General features: G+C 35.1%; 1 protein-coding gene across 4 annotated transcripts; it reads right to left on the bottom strand.

The window, feature by feature from the left end:
• Positions 1-118: 118 nt before the first annotated feature.
• LOC133678988 (uncharacterized) lies at positions 119-11,396 on the bottom strand. 4 transcript variants are annotated; one of them, XM_062101540.1, is made up of 15 exons: positions 8,555-11,396; positions 8,344-8,472; positions 8,062-8,253; positions 7,908-7,960; positions 7,473-7,767; positions 7,221-7,281; positions 6,988-7,131; positions 5,370-5,483; positions 3,819-3,913; positions 3,468-3,683; positions 3,050-3,328; positions 2,776-2,923; positions 2,550-2,683; positions 949-1,035; positions 119-876 (listed from the first exon to the last, which is right to left on the bottom strand). In XM_062101540.1, the coding sequence occupies exons 1-15, from the start codon at positions 11,147-11,149 to the stop codon at positions 790-792; spliced, it is 4,629 nt and encodes a 1,542-aa protein (XP_061957524.1). In that variant the 5' UTR covers positions 11,150-11,396; the 3' UTR covers positions 119-789. The 4 variants fall into 4 exon arrangements, with proteins under 4 accessions (XP_061957524.1, XP_061957526.1, XP_061957523.1 ...); XM_062101542.1 differs by having other exon boundaries at positions 7,081-7,131; XM_062101539.1 differs by having other exon boundaries at positions 7,221-7,287; positions 8,555-11,395.
• Positions 11,397-13,866: the final 2,470 nt, after the last annotated feature.

Raw genomic sequence — 13,866 nt, 5'->3', positions numbered from 1 at the left:
AAGAAAATAACAGAGACCGGACTAGCAAGTTGCTAAATTCCCAGTGCAGTAGAATTTCCATAAAAACAAAAGAGAGAGAATCGAGAGAAATACTGCAGAATCATATGAATTCAGCAAGTGAGAGTAGGAAAGGCACGTTTTTTCCCCCATCAGATTATATAGCAAGCGAGTAGTCATAAACAGTAACCATAAGCTGCAGATTAGAGATAAAGACCCTGATGTGATCTATACAAAAACTCTTCATAGGGGGGGTTATATTTTCTTAAAGTTTGAACCTAACTAACAAAATTCCCCCCTTGCAACCTTCACAGCATATGTTTCTGCCTACAACTGGACAGTATTTGCTACTATACGCTCCTGCAATGCATTCGCTCCAAGCAATTACTGTTTTTTCTATACCAAGTCTCCCTCCAGGTAAGATCAGAGAGAGAGAATTCCATGGACAGAAACCCCAATTACTCTGACAAAAATTCTCAGATCCAAGGGTGCCAAAAAGCACCCTTCAAGCTCCTGTTATTTGATTCATCAAGTTGCAAAAAAACTCTCTTGATTCATGGTTCTTCCCTCCGCAAATGAAGCTTCTCCTACCAAAACCGCCTGATTGTATCATAAAACCCTGGATTATACGTCACCATTCTCTTATGTGTCAAAATTTAATGCTTTCAATACCACTGCTGATGTAATGGGTCGGTGTTGCAAAACATCACTATAAACAACAAAAATGTGAAGCCATGGTAAACTTGATACTCTGTGGTTCAAGAAATAATTCCTCAAATTCTTCTTTAAACACTAGTTTCCAGTTTCAAAGAACAGAACTTGAGGTTGCAAGTGTCCTTTTTCACACATGATAAGAACATCAGTCCAGCTACCAATTACCTATTAATAGAAAGAATAATTGTAAGACAAGATAGCAGATATAACAATGGCCAGACATGATTGAAGAAGTACCTTGACAGTCTTGTCATCATACATAATCCACCGACTCTGATCGTGACTATAAGCGAAGCAATGATAATGCTGCCCATAGTAGCACACCTGAAGTTAAAAGGATCATGAGGAACGGAATAAAGTACAAATTGGCATCCCAACAAACAATGACCCAATCAGACATCCATAACATGAACAAACATAGCAAGAATGTTCAAGTAAAAAGAACAATTAAATAAATTTTACTGCTCTTCTCGTATTCCCCCTGATTCAAAAACTTCAAGTTCTATAAGAATTTTCTCCCTTGTTCCCAATAAAAGAACGTTAAATTTGATTCATTGTTCAACTGCCATAAGAATGAACAGCCTACATGGATGTGCCATTCATTTTGTTTCATTTCTTGGTTGATGAGGCACATCTGTCTGTGGTTACTTTCGTGAAACAGCTTCCTAATTTTCATATGTTTAAAACTATTTCTCTATGGAAAAATATGAAGGCATATGGTGCACTTTAAAAACAAACCAATTTTCTAGAAAACTGGAGTTTTTTGTTCAAATGGAATATTTCTCATCTAAAAAATTAATTTTTCAAATTTACATTGAGTTTTAAAAACATATTTTTAATGTTTCTTATGGTTTTTCTTCACAAAGTTTACAACGTTTTTCAAAAAAAAAAAAAACTGAAGAAGAATAATATAATATCCTTCATTTATATACATTCAGTTTTAGCAACATAAAACATTAAAATTATTTTCTTTTACATATTTGATTAATATCATAAATTTATTTTTTTTTATTATAAGTGTAATATAAAATGCTGTTCTTTTTCTTTAGTTAACAAGTACAACTTTTTTATGATAATTTCTAATTTGAATGAAATAAAAGTAATACTTCTATAGTTAGTTAAAGATTAAGATGCTATTATAAATTATGCTTTGAATTTTCTAATAATAGTTATGATCTTGACATTTTTCTTCTTTTTTTAGTGAAAAAATTCTTAACCATCAAAACAAAATAAACACAGTTTCCTATTTTTCATTGGAAATAGGGATGGAAGATAATTTCCTGTTGCTAGACAAATACTAACCATGAGTTTTCTTTTTTGTTTTCTAAAATAGAAAACAAGGCATCATTTGGTTTGCATTTAAGTGTCACAGAGAAAGGAGATAAAAAAATTAGATGAAAACTGGGCCCTTGTTTTTAAATAAGAGAATTCAGAAAATGACTTTTGGTAGTTTTCATTTTAATACAAAACTGAAAAGAAAAAAAAATACTTGTTTGCAGGAAAACAATTGTCATTTTCAATTGGTAAACATGTTCTCTAGAAATCTTTCTACAAATTGGGAGATTTTCAACTACACCCTAAGGTTTCCACATTTTTCCACTTGATGTATTTGATTTTTATATCTTTCTCCTGTTGTCCCTAGAAAACTGGTGCTAAAATATTTTCTCACTTTCAGTATTTTCAAATGCTTGTCTTTTCACCCTCATATAGATAACTCATCTTTCCTTCCAACAGAACAGCCAAACCAATCTTTCTTAATTTAACAGCATATGCAAAGTTTTTAATATCAATATCTTCATCAAGATAACATAATAAATGGTCTGAATGACTTTACATACCACTGAAACCAAGCTACGTATGTTCTTCAGATCCAGACCACGATAAAAAACACTGATATCTATCTCAGTACTTAGAGCAGCCAATGTTGCCTTTATATCATCAATGCTTTCACAGGTTTTTCTCCAGCCCAGAACTGCATGCCAAAAAATTGCTTAATTTTGGGTTTCCACAAGCTTGTCATTCTGTCTAAGCAAAAATCTCTTAACTATTCAGGAAAACATTCACCTGTTGTAAAAACATGTGGTGGAGTTGACATAATGTGATGGATGTAATTGGGCTTCCCACAACCACCAGCCTCGGAATCACAAGTTAACTGGTGATTCATTTCAACAAGATTTAAAAGTTCATCAAAACAGCTTTCAGCACACATGACCTGCAAGGAAAAAGGAAAAAAATCAATGGACAAGGTAATAGATAATGGACTATACACCTAGAAAAAAAAATTCTGAACATGGAGAAATAAGTGATTGTGTAAAATATTTTTACCAGCAACAATTACCTTCACTGTTCGGAGGGCAGTGGCATTTATATTATGAAAGAAAGCATTGTACTTCAAATGTCTGGACTCCACACCACAACTCTGGCAATTCATTTGTTCTGAAATGTCCATTCCAAAAAGAGAGTGCACTATACAAGCATTCTTTTTTGTACATTCCCAAGATTCCATGCCACTACATTCCACTGATTCAGAATCAGAGCCATGTAAACCAGTGGTAAATGCTCGATGAAGGCAGTCAAATATTACAGCCAATACTTCAGATGCATCATTCATCTGACCCTGCAATCCGATTGTGACCAACTCAGCAAAGACATCCTCGTCCATCAATTCATATACTGTGAAGAGTGAATGACGAAAAATCACAGTTCACTGAAATATATGAAACCAAGGCGGACAAAAACAAATCTTAAAAAATCACCTCCTGGAAGAAATTACTATTAGGATACAAATTGCTCAAAGCTATCCTGAGGGATGTAGGAGCAACCGCTTCCCTTCGTGTATCTGTGGATGCCATGCTGATAGCAGTAAGAATATCATACAATGCACAGACAACACATGGATCTCCCACATGAACATGCTCTGATTTTGATCTACTCAAGAACTCATCTCGAAATCGCCTTAAATGCCACAAGGACTGAAGTTATACAAGAAGCAAGAAGAAACAGGTGAGCAATGAATAGTGAAATGAAAAGCATACACCAATGGAATAGTGAGAAGAATATATAAATAGAATAGTGAAACAGCAAAGATGTCGTTGTATAGAAAATACCTGTATGATAACATTCAGGAAGCAATTGTATTCACCAATATCATTCTTCAAGCCAGTGCCAAATACATCAGTTCCATCCACATTTTCAGTTGCAACTTCATATGGTACAGTACGAGAATTATCAAGTTCAGAATATATTGTTGGTAGTGCTTTCAAACATGACATCAAGGGTATCTTCTGATGTGCTTGAAATGTATCTTGAAAATCAATGCAAATAGATGGATATAGAGTTACAAATAAATGGACCTTTACTTCAGCGACTAGGGAAAGGAAAACTATGTCTTGACCATGTTGGTAAATGCATTCAATAGCCCAAGGCAAATGCTGCCTGGCATGATTCAACCAAACTCAGCCAACCAATCTCAAGACCAGGTCAGAGCCCTTTGATTCTCAATCAGTAAGATGGGGGATTGCTTGATATCGAGTAAGACAACAGTGCAAAATACTTTCATGTCAGATGCAAAGATATTCGTTTGACCTCAATGCTCATTGCGACCACCTCAAATGATGTAACGCGTGATTTTCTAAGCCTGACAGGTATAGTGCCAACAAATAATAATAATAATAATAAATGCAATGTCAAGTCCAGTACCCAAGCAAAGCAATTATTTAATTGATCAAGTAACCCACATCCCAGCTTCCTAGCGAGACTTGTAGCATGCTCAGAAACCCACCCAGGCAGGCAGTTGCGGGCAAATTAAATGTGAAACTGTTCTCTTTTCAACAGGTAGTTAGTTAAGTGAACAATATAGAATCTTGAATATTTGACTAAGTGAATTAACCAAATACACAGAGGAAGCTTTATTGGCCTCTTTTTCACAGTGGTGTGTGCATACACGTCAAATGTACATGAATTGTTGGAGACACAATTCCTCCTGCCTATATAGTACTAACACAAATGAAGAGAATCTATGTTCTGATGATGGAACCCATCCTTCAGCATAGGCATCCTCCATGACATTCTAGGTTTCATTGTTGAGGCTTCTTGTTGTTATTGTCAAAATAAATCGACCCTGAAATAGATGGTTAGGTGCAGAACTATACGCAACAATACCTTTGATGACAATAAACCCAGGGGATAAACTGCCCAAATGGGAAACAAATTTTCAATTTAGTTGATCAAAACAGGAAACACAAGTCAAATTAATCTTTTTATGCACAGAAGGCTGAACTTGCCATTAAATAAGAAAATGAATAAAGATTACATTTTACAGAACTGGAAAGAAAAAATATAGCACAACGACCTTTTATACCAGATATCAGAAGATTTTGACAGAAAATGTCTTAAGGAACTGTCTATCATACAAAAATATCAATAATGCTCAAAAACCTTAAAGAAGCATAGATAATTCATTAATGCTCAAAGACTTTAAAGAAGATAGAAAAGTGCAATTTTGATAGAGAAGTGGGGTTTCATGGGCCAAAAGGCATCGAATGAAGAAAACTGATTTTGTTCCCTTAGGGCCCATGTAGTTGGCATAGTTAAAAATGTGCAATTATAAAATGTAGTGAAGTACAATGAAAGCAAGCAAAGGATCAAGAGAAATTTACCAAGGCTTTGGCGCACGGCTCTTTCAAGGTCAGCTTGAAACCTTTCCTCATCATCCTCCTCTACTTGTAACTGTCTCAGAGTCTTAGTCGCACTGTCTCCCAAATTTGGAGTAACTGATTTCACATATGGAAACCCATGTAATGTTAGGTTCAACGTGTAGAGAATCAACCAAAAAATAGCTTAAGGTTTAATGGCTGACAGGCAAGTAAAGAAGACCATAATACAACAGCACACAACAAACCAGAATGAGAGGCCAAAGCGACCATCATACAACTAAGGTATCCTGGAGAATGTAATTAAAATGTAAATCCCAGACAATGCACATGAGCAGTTGAGCAGAAGGCAATGTTAAACAAGTAATACAATTGATACTGCAAAACTTAAATGCTACACTTAACATTCATATGAAAACATAACATAAAGTTACAAAACTAGAAGCCTCCCAAAAAGCTCAATTCAACAAACCATAATTTTATGTTGGAATTTAAACTAATTTGGTAATGACATCATGAGTCATGAACAGTTTTTTCACAGAGATATGCAGGAAGAGAGCAATATACCATCAACACCACCTAATGTTTTTACTAATACGGTATTAAAAATAAAGATTAAACATTTCTATACCCACAATGTCATCCTTTGTGAAAATGCTGCTGAATGAGATCACTACTCCCTTTTGCACCACACTCAGACTATTATGCTCGCATGTCTTTTCAGTGTCAGGGATCAATTGGATGGCAAAACTAAGGAGAGGTGTGGGCTTGGTAGAATATAGAGGGGGGGGGGGGGGGGGGGGGCCTTCTTCAATCACTTCAACGATTCTTTGGCTCAAGTAAGGAAACGTAACAAGAGGGCTTCTGAGGGAGAGGAATTTCCTCTCTCAGCCTTTTGATAGGATTCAAACTCTATACTAACTTTTTTCTATATAGAGCAATATTTGGAAGATTGTCTATTCATTTATAAATTTTGTAGATTCACTCACTTGCCTTCTTCAACAAACAACTCTCTTGTAAATGAGTTCACTGTGCGAGTATGGTTCTCTTGTCACAAAACATTTTAATCATCCATACAGAAGATGAAAAAAGGCTAGTATAGAACAGTAAATACAGGGACAGGAACATCCTTATATGCAAAAACTAAGCTATGAACATCAGAGCCAATTTTGTTTTAACACATCTTTACTTTAACAACAACTACAATTATCATTAAGTGTTGCATAATAAAAAATTAGACACAGAATCACCAGGATAATCCCAAGGGTAATATGTCCTTGGATTAAAAATATTTAATTTCAATTACTGTCCAGGAAGTATTATATGTATTGTCATTTAAATAAAAGATGGAGTAAACAATAAATCTAAGTGAGAAATAGACGGATTAAAGCTGCTGGTTAACGGGGTGGGGTGGGGTTGTCGAAAGGGCAGTGGGAAATAAAAGATATCACCATAATTAGATGATAAAAAAAATGATGTGTTACCCACATTAGGTAATCTTAAATCCACAACCATGATTACAGCACTTTAGAAGATTGAAGTCCATTGCAATGCACGCTTCTATGCATGATACAGCCTATTTAAGACTAAAAACAAAAATTAATCATGGGGAATAAACACATACTGCTTCCAACTTCAATATTTTCCATTTCACATGACATGGGTTGATTTTTTCCATCATATTTAGCGGAGCTTTTCTGCCTCCTACTTTTCCTACCTGGCCGTCGATCAGAAGGACCACCCTCCACATTTCCTCCAGTAGATGGCTCTGCAAAATAAGGACGATGAAAATCATTTAAGAACATTACCACAAGCCCCAGCCTCATTCAGAAACTCTATTGTATAATGCTAACCCACCACTGGCAGTTGTCATAGGCATGCCTTCTAAATTGTTGGGGAACCCACTCTTCTGCGTCAACTGTTCCTGAAAGTGAAATGTCATAAGGTTCCATTTGACATTTAATGGAAATTTCCTAAACACAGCATTCTAACTCTTAGAATAACCTCTGTTTATCTATTCAAGAATCACATTTCCAAAGGATGGAACTAATATTGATTTTCAATCCCTGTACAATATCTTGAAAGGGAAAATTTCAAACTAATGCTTACCAATGGCTCACAGGAATCAGCAGCAGGATCAAAGCAAATATTGCATATTCCCCCAGACAACTTCTCTGGAAGAGTTATATGAGATTTTTTGTACTGTTGCTCAGCAAGATGTTTCTGTTTGGCCTCATTCTCTATTCGTCTTTGATACTTTAAAGATTCTTCAAGCATTCTTTCCTCCTCTTCAATCTCAATTTTCCATCTAAATTCTTCCTCCTGTTGTCTCAAGTCATCACCATTTCTGGAAAGATGACACTGAGAATCTGGATAGCCACCATCAGATGCAACTGGAAAGGAACTGCAGAGAGGAATGAATCAAACATTATAAAAATTGCAGTATGCATTATCACTACTACAAAAAAAGGTGCAAATTTAAACAGCAGCGCATATTGTGGAAACACAAATTAGAGGTGCAAAGCAAAACATAAGAAAGCATACCCCCTTTCATTAGTCACATCTTGAAGCAAGTGCTGCTCGCTAGCAGCAGCAACCTACAAAGCAGAACACATTAGACTTGCATAATGGACTGTGTCTGTCTACTATGAAGAAGCCTGCAGTGCATGAAACACAACCATAAGGAGAAATTTGAAACCTTCAATTCCTTGGTTTTCTTATACTCTTTGTTCTTTCTCCTATCCTTCCCCTTCTCCAATGTATTTCTTGAAATATCACTTCTTCCTTGGGTACCCTTCTTGGAATCAAGGGCAAGCTCCGCCAAAAATGCTTCTCCTGCAGCATTAGACTTCTCTGTGGCATCCTTCTCAGCTAGATCCTCCAAGTGTGCCTGCAAAAGAGAGATTAGAGCAAAAATAATAAGCAAAGATACAGCTCAAAGAGATGTGAAACACCCTATTCATCACTGCTCAATACAGACCCTCATGTATGACTTCACTAGAGGTGGCAAGATTGATCGATAATCAAGGGCAGAAACTGACTCGAGCTTGAGTTCCAACTGTTGCATTCCAGTAACAATCCGCATGATTTGGGCATCAATTTTGCTGAGCTGAACCACTATAAAAGTGAGTAAAGTTGCAAGGACCATTATCAATATTTTTTTACTAAATAAGTGGAACTAACATACTGACCTCTATTGACAACTGTTCTTTCTGTCGCTGGATAGCAATTTCTATGAAAGTTTCCACTTGATGCATTTGGTCCTTGGTTCTCCAATTACCATCTTCACCAGATTTCAAGTCACAAAACTGAGAAGTTATACCACCATAAGTATCCTCGTACCCATATTGATTGGCATTTAGAGTATCTGCTTCTTTTAACACATTTGATATAGCATCTAACTCAAATCTACTGCTAAAGAACAGAGCATCATGCTCATTCTCAACAAGCTTCTCTCTCCGCTGCCTAAGAACAGAATCATAGCTTCTAAGTTCAAAGAGCGTGTCAGTTTCCCTCTTCTTACCTTCTTCAAGACAGAGATACTCCACAGCCTGCAATGCTTGCTCATAGCTTAAATGTTCACATTTCCTCTCATAAAGGCTCTGCAGATGGTAAAACTCCTTCTCAAGCGTCTGGAGAATTTCCATCCCTTGATTCATTCTCTCTTCTTTTGTACGGATCCATGATTGTAATTGCTCTCCGCTAGAAAGGCCTGCAAATATCCATGATAGTAAAGTATCAACAGCAGGTAGAACCCCATCTCCATTGCCAACAATAGTTGAAGTTGCTGTGGTGACATCATCATCAGGACATGTTCTTGGAGCATATTCCAATGGCAATAAACATTTATCCAAGTAGAGACAAGATGCATCATCATTAAGAACAATATTCTCTTTTATTTCAGGACCTTTAGCACCAGTATTCATGTCATCTACAACGCTACTTTTCTCAGGAGAGATGCCTAAACCACAAGAATGAGATAGTTCCTGTAAGAATTTGAGGATCTTTTTGAGCTGGAACGCTCCCAGAAAGCAAATGCACATAGGTGTCTGGCCCACACCGTGGTTCAGAAGTTGAGAACCAGTAGCAAGACTCTGTAGCTCATCCACTGTAAATTGTATCACCTTGTTAAGATGGCTTGCAGCAAGATATTTATGTCTAATAAGTGCCTGAAATACATCATGAATTTTTTCAAGGAGCTTTGCTCGCTCAGAATCCTCTGAAATAGGCCAGCTCTCAATAGTGCATGCAATAGACAGTTGGTTCCCATCAAATTCTTTACCTTCAATACTGTAAACTTTACCGGAGTTGCTGCTGCTCACAGGACAACTAATACAACCATCCCTCAAATTTTCCTTCTCTGGAGAAGAATCCCATGCGTCTTTGAAACAACCATCACCGTCCTCATTATGGTTCTCTGAGCAAATATCCTCAACAAGTTCTCCATTCTGACATTTCCCTCGATTCCAAAGCATCTTAACCGCAGAGGAAATGTCTAATGGTTTCCAGGAGCAACTGTTAATCATTTCAATCCACTCATTGCCAGGACTCTGTGGCAAAACCTCCTGCATCTTCGGCATAAGACTCCTCATGTGCTCTTGCACAACATGATGCAAATGACTATCTGAGTCCGCAAACTTTTCATTGCATCGACAACACACCCAAAACCTCCAGCTCTTATTCTCCTCGCTGCAAGCCAACGCCTCATTCAAAACATCACTCGCCAATCCATTCTTTGATGACACAAAATAACTCTTCAAATCACTGACCTTAATTTTCAACAACTCCCTCTTCATTTCCAAGCTCATCGAATTCCAATAGGACCGAACCCAATCCTTTCTCTCAGTGTTAGTCCCATTCTTCCTTGCATTGCTCCCATTCTTCCTCCTCTCTCCTCTCCTATCACTCCAAGGCGTTACCTCCACTCCTTTATCACTCCTCTCTCCCTCACGCTGTCCCAAACCTATCTCCGACTTCTGCAACAACCTCGCAGCAGCAACCCTAACTTCAATTTCTTTCCTCTTCTCTTCCTGTGTCTTAGTAGCCTTCTTAATCTCATTTGGCCGCCTTGTTTGCACCAACCTAACTTCCATTGGATCTTCAGTAGCTCTTCGTATAGGTATTAACCTAATCTCCTCACCAGTCCCCAAATTCTTCATCCAAGTAGAAATCGAAGCAATGTTCGACTTCTGCTGCAAATTTTTCAACTCACCTTGCACATGTGCAATCCTCCCTTCCGCAGTAGCTATCTTCTGCTGACTCTCCTCCTGCAAACTCTCCTTCGCAGGATCAATCGGATTCTCAATTTTCAAAGCACGGTCACACTCTTTCATTACCTCTTCATACTCTTTCCCATCATTCGCGGCCTCATACAGTAAATTCGCATAGAAATGAGCGAACTCGATCGAATTCGGAGACAATTCCGCGGCTCTACGAGCAGCTTCGATTGCGTTCTTTAAATACCGCTGCTTACTGTTAGTGTCGTCGATTATTGAAGCAACTTTAACACACACCGTACTATGAACACGGTGGATTAAGGCGTCGCCGCCGTGTTTAGCGCATGAATCCTTCATGATACGTAGGGCTTTTGTGTGGTTTCCACGACGGAGAGCATTTAAGGCGCGGTCACATTCGTGCTTGATTGTTGAAGAACCGTCCGATTCTGTAGAAACCAAATTAGGAGAAGGATAGAGGTCGGTTTCATCGGAAGCCACAGTGGCCGCCGCCGCAGACGGTGGCGGAGGGTGTTTGGTACGAGAAGTTAGAGGCCGTTTTCTATTCCCCATGGAATTTTAATGGTCCGTCACAAAAAAGAAAGGATGCATGGAATATGCAAAATGCGTCACTTCTATGATTATTATTACTATTATGATCTATAGAGTAAAGAGAGAGGCTTACTAGGAAATGTGAGTGGGGGTAAAGAGGGGATTTCACTAGGCGTGCCGGTGACGATGACGATGACGATGAGGGATCGGCGATGAAATCTTGGGAGAGAGTAGGTGAGTAATAGTGGTGTTAAAAAAAAAACCGAGTCATTTGTGATATTTGTACTATCTCCCTGATTTAACTCATCAAAGTTAATTAATATAAATATTACAAATAATAATAGATTAAAAAATTAAATAAATTAATATTATAAATTAGATGGAGTTAGGATTTTTAAAAATCATTGAACCCGTATAACTCATGTATCATTTTTTATAGTACTTATAAATATTTTGTTATCCTTTTCTTTCTTTCTTTCTTTCTTTCTTTTATATGTATCATTTTTTTTATCTCATTTCAACATATATTTTCTTTTTATGTTTAGTGTTAGCTATATGTTTGAAATATAGTAAAACACATTGTAATATCAATTGTGATCAGAGATAAATAATTATATGTTTTTGAAAGTGTATATATATATTAGAATGGTGGATGAATAAATAAATTTATATACTCAAGATATTTGTAATATTTACAAAAAGTTTAACTAAACCCGATATATCCAACTTACTCAGGTTCAAATTTTTTTTAATAAATCAGGTCTATAATTTATAAAATATTATAAGTTGGGATAGATACATTTATGGATATCAAACTTATCCATGAACATCCCTGATAAGTAAAAAAAAATGGGTGAGTAACAAATAGACAGCTATACACGAGGAATAGAGGGCGAGATAAGATTTAATATTTGATGAAGAAATTGAGTAATTAAGTGTGTTTTGTATTGTAGTTCATTGTATTTTTCAAGTATTTTTTACTTGAAAATATACTAAAATGATTTTTTTTAATTTTTTTTATCAAAACATCAAATTTATTGAAAAATAATAAAAAAATACCAATTTAATTATTTTTCAAGTTAAAAGTATTTTTGAAATGTATTTAAACACAATTTAAAATATAAATAAAACAATCTCTAAGGTATTGTTATTGTTTAATACCATAAAGAATTTTGATTCATTAATTAAAGGGATAATACTGTGTTATCGTTATTGTTTTTTAGTTAAGGTGATTTTATTATAGTAATGGTGTTGGAGTTATAACTAATTTTTGAAGTAGATATGGAGATGTCGAGCGTATTTGAGATTATAATAGCAGAAATAGTTTAAAATAATTTTTATTTAAAAATATATTAAAATAAAATTATTTTTATATTTTAAAATTTATTTTTGATATCATCACATTAAAACAATATAAAAATATAAAAAAATTATTTTAAATAAAAAAATTTAAAATTTTTAAAAATATAATTTATACTGCATCTCCCTACATGCTTTTAGAATACTAATGGGTGGTAGTTGGTGCTTAGAAAAGACAATATAACTTAGAGTGGCATGGCTGGTTCATGTGGCTCGGATGGTTCGAGCTGGTGGATTGTGAGCAGCTTTGGACAAATGGGAAAGGTTAGATATGTATTTTTATGTTAGGGTTTTTTTGCTTTCTTTCTTCAGCATTAGGTGAAGGAATGATATGTTTTTTAATCATTCCTGGTTGTACCTCGTGCGTGGTTGATATTTTGGAGCACGTGGATATTTTAAAGATTGATAGTTTTTAAAAGTATTTTTTTATTTAAAAATATATTAAATATTTTTATTTTTTATTTTATTTTATTTTTTATATCAATATATTAAAATTATTATAAAAAATACTAAAAACACATTAATTTTATATTTTTTAAATCAAATATATTTTTAAAACATTTCCAAACATATATTGAAAAACAATATCAATGTCCATGTAACAATTCTTAATAATTAATAGCATAACTTACGATTATTATAAAAAAAAATAAAAATTAAGAGTGTAATTTTGACTAACAACCAGCACAAAGTTGGCCACCAGATGTTTTTTACAAATTCCAATATATATACATTAAGTAGAGAATTATAGGGTGACGGTTTATTTTATTGTAGCTTATTAAAATAAAATTATTTATTTGCCCTTAAGCGAAGAAAAAAGAAGCTTTGAGAGTTGGCGGTGCTTTGATCTTTTTTACTAATCCACTTGTCATTAAAAAATTGTACAGAGATGTGTAGGTCTTTTTCATTTTTTTACAGTAAAAATATTTTTTAACACGAGTTAACAAAACTTAAAGTTGTTAAACAACGGTTTTTTCACTTTCCATAAAAATTTAAATAGTAAAAATACTTTTTTGTTCTGAAGATCAAAAAATTATTAAGTTGTTGTATAATGGTATTTTTGTTTTTTTCATTATTCATGTACAATTAAAGTATATTTTTTGCCTTAGAAAAGATAAAAAAATAATGTATGCATTAGGAATATTTTTGTACTTTCATACCGGTTTTTGATGTAATTAACATAGACATGAGGGCATTTTGGTATTTTCACGTTGTCTTTTTTATTTTTAAATTAAAAAACTTGTTGGTGTTCACTTAGCACGTGCCAGCAAATGAGTGGTAACCACACCATTCAAGCATGCATGTGTGATGCTATTTGGTAGTCAAACCTGATCTTTCATTGTCTGTTTTGATGCACCACACCATGTTCTCTTTCACAT

Source organism: Populus nigra, chromosome 18 (genome assembly GCF_951802175.1).
Source record: "Populus nigra chromosome 18, ddPopNigr1.1, whole genome shotgun sequence".
NCBI lineage: Eukaryota > Viridiplantae > Streptophyta > Magnoliopsida > Malpighiales > Salicaceae > Populus > Populus nigra.
Note: the sequence above shows the minus strand (reverse complement) of the source record. Positions and strands in the feature narration are given on the sequence as shown.